Raw genomic sequence first — 6,000 nt, forward strand, 5'->3', positions numbered from 1 at the left:
ATCGTCCAGATGCTGCACACGCCTCTCCAAACCACAGTCTCTCTCCAGGAGCTCAAAGAGGCCTCTGAACAGGATCCGGTCCTCTCCCAGCTGTGCACCTTCATCAGAGATGGCTGGCCTCGCAAGGTGCCTGAGGAACTGTCTGCCTACTCCAGAGTTAAAGAGGAGCTCTCCTGCTGGAATGACTCCTGTGTTGCACGTGGGCTCTGCACTGTGGTCCCAAGTGCCCTTCGTGCGCGTGTTTTATCCATGGCGCACGAGGGCCACTTGGGCATAGTGAAGCTCAAACAACGATGCCGAGACCTAGTGTGGTGGCCGGGTATCGACAGGGAAATCGAGGCCCTGGTCAAGGACTGTGCAGCCTGCCTTGTAAGTGGCAAGACTGGCCACCAAGCTCCTCCACCCCTGCAACCCCTTGCCTGGCCCTCTCAGCCCTGGGAGCACCTGCAGCTGGACGTCTGCGGGGAGATCCATGGTGTCCCCCACCATCAACGGTTCCTAGTGGTGACCTATGACCTGCACTCAAAATGGCCAGAGGTCACTGCCATGGGCTCCGTCACCTCTCGGGTCATCATTGATATCCTTGAGTCCCTCTTCTCCTGCTGGGGGCATCCAAAGGCCATCACCACAGACAATGGCCCCCAAATGGTCTCTTCGGAACTCTCCTCTTACCTTGAGAGCAAGGGCATCCGTCACAGCGTACTACCACCCCAAGTCAAATGGGGGGGTGGAGTGTTTTAACCAGACACTGAAAAATGGCCTCAGAGCACACCTATCCCAGGGGTGTGCATTTGACAAGGCCCTCCTCCACACACTGCTGCACTACAGAGCCTCCCAGCATTCCACTACAGGGGTCTCACCCACATCCCTCATGCTGGGCCGTGAGCTCATGCTGCCCCTTGGCAGCCTCCGCCCCTTGCTAGCTCAGAGCCCTGCTCCACGGGCTCAAGCCACAGTCACTAGACAGCAGGAGAAGATGAAACTCTGCTTCGACCAGTCGAAGAGGGCCAAGGCGCCCAACATCTCAGTCTCCGATTGGGTCAGAGTCCGCAGGCCTCACCGCAACAATAAGATAGCCTCATTCTGGTCCTCCCCTCTCCAAATCAGCCGCTAACTTGGACCAGCCACTTTCTGCCTCACTGACGGCTCTCGGTGGCATGCCAGCCGCCTTCGGAAGGTGCCAGCACCCTCTGATGCGGGATTATACAGACCTAATCCCCAAGCCTTACCCCCAGAGTGGCGGGATGCACATGTGGCTCAGCCAGCCAACCCTCAAGCAGATATTGTGCCTCAGCCTGCTCCTCACCAGTCCCCACTTCGGCCTGCTCTTCACCAGTCCGCACCTCGGCCTGTTCGTACACGTTCTCGCCCTGGCTACCTACAGGACTTTGTCACTACATTTCATGTTTGAAATTCTGTGAGGGGGGCGGAAATGTTATGTCTGACATTGGTGACAGGTACTCGATTGCCTTGGCCTGAGCACATGGAGTTTGATAGTGCTGTTATTGTTGTATTGTGTCTGACATTGGATATAGGTATTCGATTGCTTTTGCCTGGAAGAGTGTGTTTGGATCAGCCATTAAAAGCAACATGAACTGAGCTCTGTATACGGCCTCTGGATTATCTTTGCAAACGCAACAGTATCATCTAAACTTTCTTATACAAAATTGCTTTCAGTTTTAAACCTATTACTTCCCAGTGCTCTAATTGGCAGTAAAGTAATTGCAAGGCAGCTGACCATCAAGATGATTCAATGTTGGTATCAATTGTAGATACAATCTATCTGAGATGTATTGTGAAAGAAGAACTAAACATGTGGTGGAATTTTAATTCTTCTTACTTCACTTCTGAGACCTACAGATGGATTTTAATGTTTATAGGTATAAGGTAATGCACGCTACAACAAGAAATATCAAACTTACACAATGAAGGAGTTTGTTTTAGGAAATGTAATTGTGGACACACTTGGAATTGACCTGCTGCTGACCTCTGGCTCTTGCAAAGTCAATGGCCCTGAAATTAGGATCGGGAGCTTGCCGCGCGTGCAAGCCCCCGATGTTCACTTACCCAGCGCGCTGACATTTTAATTCTGGCCCGCATTGCATTTCCTCTGACTGGCCTGCTTGAGGTCCTGCCGCGCTGTGCGTGCGTGACCCAGCGGCGTACTTAGTGCGATGAGCTGGCTGGGATCACGTGAGCACAGGGCAACCAATGGGAGGTTGCAAAAGTTCATTCATGAGTTTGACAGTAAGAGCTGCCAAACTCATGAAAACTCCTGCCCCAAAACACTACTTAAACTTGAAAGAAAATTTTAAAAAACATTGCACTACTTAAATGAACCATAAAGAACTCTAAAAAACTATTTTAAACAATAATTTTAAAATTTGAAAAAAAAATTTATATAAAAAATCGGGGCTAAAACTAAACTTTCCTTACTGTAAATTTTTAAAAAATAACAAACCTGTGGAAAAAAAATTCTCAATTGTATTAATAGACCACTTACCTGAAAAACTAAGTACTTACGTGTGGTTTTTCAATGCGTAAATACTGGAGGTCTTTACACACGCGCAACTCTCTAAAAATAGAGGAAATCCAAGTCGCACGCGCTGCCCGATACCGCGCACGCGTTCAGCCTCTTAACCCCTGGGGTCAGAGGACAGGAAATGCCGGTTTTCAGTGCATGCGCTGTGCATGCTGAAAACCGGCAATTCCTCCGGGCACACACGTGAGTACCCCATCCTTACTCACGCGTTGGGCCCGGAATTACTGGGCCAATAGCATACCAACCCAACACCTACTGACTGAAACTCCAGGGAATGTGTATGGTACAGGGATTCTAATCTCCAGTTGGCCAGTAGACATGAAAGGGAATAGTTGAGTCTGGAGATTATAAAGACGTAGATGAGGGTTTCAGTGGCAGTTGGGCTGAAGTAAGGGCAGAAATGGAAGTAGACGGATTTTGTGATGGAGAGGGTATGGGGTCGTAAGCTTGGCTCAGGATCAAACAGGATGCTGAGGTTACGAGCCGTCTGTTTCAGCCTGAGACAGCGGCTGGAGTGGGAGGTGGAGTCAGTGTCGAGGATGGAGGCAGAAGGTCCCCCCCCAATGTTCAGCTGGAGGAAATAATGGCTCATCCAAAACTGGATATTGGACAAACAGTCTGGCATCGCAGAGGAAGTGGAGGGTTCAAGAGAGATGGTGGATAGGTACAGTTGGGTGTTATCAACGTACATGTGGAAGCTGAGCCCATGCCTACAGATGATGCCAAAAGGGCAGCATTTAGATCGTGAAAGGCGTTGCAAGGATGGATCCTTGGGGGACTTCAGAGGTGATGGTGTGGCGTGTGGAAAGAAGCAATAGCTGGAGACGCTCTGGCTACGATCAGATCAGTAAGAGTGGAAGCAGGTAAGGGCAGTCCCATGGAGCTGGACAACAAAGGAAAGGTAATAGGGGAGGGTGAGCTGGTTGATCCACATTAAAAGCAGCAGAGAGGTCGAGAAGGACGGAGAAAGGATAATACACTATGGTCTCAGCCACAAAGAATGCCATTCATGACTTTGGTTCAATCTGGTTCAGTGCTGTGGGTGTGGCAGAAATCTGCGTGGATGAGTACATAAAGAGGTGGTAACTTAACTGGAGGACTATAGCTGCACGCGTGTTATAGCGTGCTTTGCTTAACTGTAAAACTCTGCTAGTCAACATCATAAAAAAAGTTATTTTTTACACACTTCAGTTTCCTGTGTCTTATGTTATTCCTCCATGCCAACCTTTTAAAGCCAGATCAAATATTTATCTTAGATCTTTTCACGTGCACAGACTGCTATGTACACCTGGGTATAATAGTAATAGTTTTTGGAATGTGAACTTTTGAACTGCATTGGTTTAGCGAAACAACAGATTTTATGATGTATCACCAACGATGCCATTGAAACTCTCTATTGCAGGAGACTAAATCTGGTTACTAAACACTTTACCACATAACACTGGTCCTTTACGTGACTGTGCTCAATACCTGAATGTTTAATAGCAGTTTTACAATGTTCCTGTTGTCAGCTTATTTAGCTTAAAAGCAGGTAAAAGTTTGGGCCTGGTTAACAGGGGCAGACGGAAAACTGGGCAGGCTTTTCCCTGCTCGGTTTTATAGAACCTTACAGCAGTGAAGTAGACCATACGGCCCACCGTGCCTGTGCCATCGCTATAAAAGAGCTCTCCAATTAGTCCCACTCCCCCACTCTTTCCCCACAGCCCTGCAAACCTTTCCTTCTCAAGTATATATCCAATTCCCTTTTGAAATATTTCCTCTTGAATCTGCTTCCACCACCCTTTCAGGCAGTGCATTCCAGGTCATAACAACTCGCTGTGTAAAAAAATCTCTTTGGTTCTTTTGCCAATTATATTAAATCTGTGCCCTTTGGTTACCAACCCACCCAGCAGTGGAAACAGTTTCGCCTTATTTACAATCAAAGCCCCTCATAATTTTGAACACCATTATTAAATGTCCCCTCAAACTTCTCTGCTCTAAAGGTGCACAATACCAGCTTCTCCAGTCTCTCCACATAACTGAAGTCCCTCATCCCTGGTATCATTCTGGTAAACCTCCTCCGCACCTTCTCCAAGATCTTGACATCCTTCCTAAAGTGCAGGTGCCCAGAATTGGCCTCAGTACTCCAGCTGAGGCCTAACCAGTGTTTTATAAAGGTTTAGCATATCTCAGGTGTTTTTTCCCACTCTATGCTCTATTTGCCCTATATGCTGCATCCAGGGACACAAAAATGTACTCTTCTGATTCTTGTTGGTATCCTGACCCTGTTGTGTTTGTTTCTCCTCAGTCTTTGTATATTGGTAATAATTAGCTTGCGCTTTGGAGTGGTAGCCTATTTAATCATTCTGATTATTTTGCTTTTTCAGAACCCTGTGCACAATATCACCCATGAACACCTGTATTTGAAGAAGCTAAGGGACGCTGGACTTATCAAATGTCTCACTTAACCATAATGTTCATCTATACATTTTTGAGAGGATCTTTTTTCAACAAATCTGCCAGTAACTTAGACTTTACTTGAATGTATTTCCTCCCCTCCAACATTCTCTGAATCCCACCACTGTGTGTCTTTCTTTCCCATCCTACTCAGCCAACACTCAAGGTCACTGCTTTGTTCCTCCCTTTGTCTGGCTGAGGGTGTCAGGATTCAGTGCTACTCTCTCCAGTGGGAGATGGGACTGTGCCAACTTTCATAGTGTGAATGAAGAGGCTGTGCTACCGTGATTGGACTATAGTGTTAAGGGAGCCTCCTCACACAATGGAACCTGGTAGACCTTTTGCTCTTAATAGGATTCATCGCTTTCTCTTGCATTACTAAGAACATAAGAAATAGGAGCAGGAGTCGGCCATACGGCCCCTCGAGCCTGCTCCGCCATTCAAAAACATCATGGCTGATCTTCTACCTCAACTCCACTTTCCTGCACTATCCCCATATCCCTTTATTCCCCTAATATCCAAAAGTCTATCGATCTCTGTCTTGAATATACTCAACGACTGAGCCTCCACAGCCCTCTGGGCATTGTGAGAAGTGACACTGAACATCACCACTGACTCTTGACAGCTGCGACCAAATTGGTTGGAGAGCAAGGTGACAGGGTCTGGTATGGGAAGCAGATGCATAGGGCTAGGAGAGAGGAGAATGGGAGAGAGGGGAATGGGAGAGAGGGGAATGGGAGAGAGGGGAATGGGAGAGAGGAGAATGGGAGAGAGGAGAATGGGAGAGAGGGGAATGGGAGAGAGGGGAATGGGAGAGAGGGGAATGGGAGAGAGGAGAATGGGAGAGAGGAGAATGGGAGAGAGGGGAATGGGAGAGAGGGGAATGGGAGAGAGGGGAATGGGAGAGAGGAGAATGGGAGAGAGGAGAATGGGAGAGAGGAGAATGGGAGAGAGGGGAATGGGAGAGAGGGGAATGGGAGAGAGGAGAATGGGAGAGAGGAGAATGGGAGAGAGGGGAATGG

General features: G+C 48.0%; 1 protein-coding gene across 3 annotated transcripts in view; it reads left to right on the plus strand.

Moving 5' to 3' along the window:
* LOC147100439 (CMP-N-acetylneuraminate-beta-galactosamide-alpha-2,3-sialyltransferase 4-like) overlaps positions 1–5,784 on the plus strand; it is a 106,272-nt gene extending 100,488 nt beyond the window's left edge. For 2 of the 3 annotated variants that reach the window (XM_085968165.1, XM_085968166.1), the window contains one exon: positions 4,909–5,784. In XM_085968165.1, coding sequence (XP_085824291.1) covers positions 4,909–4,989 — 81 coding nt within the window. In that variant the 3' untranslated portion in view covers positions 4,990–5,784. The remainder of the gene's footprint in view (positions 1–4,908) is intronic. The other variant, XM_085968164.1, reaches the window with a different exon arrangement.
* Positions 5,785–6,000: the final 216 nt, after the last annotated feature.

The sequence above is a fragment of the Somniosus microcephalus genome, chromosome 26, assembly GCF_052327205.1.
Source record: "Somniosus microcephalus isolate GS21.2 chromosome 26, FLI_Smic_1.0, whole genome shotgun sequence".
In the NCBI taxonomy this organism is placed as follows: domain Eukaryota; kingdom Metazoa; phylum Chordata; class Chondrichthyes; order Squaliformes; family Somniosidae; genus Somniosus; species Somniosus microcephalus.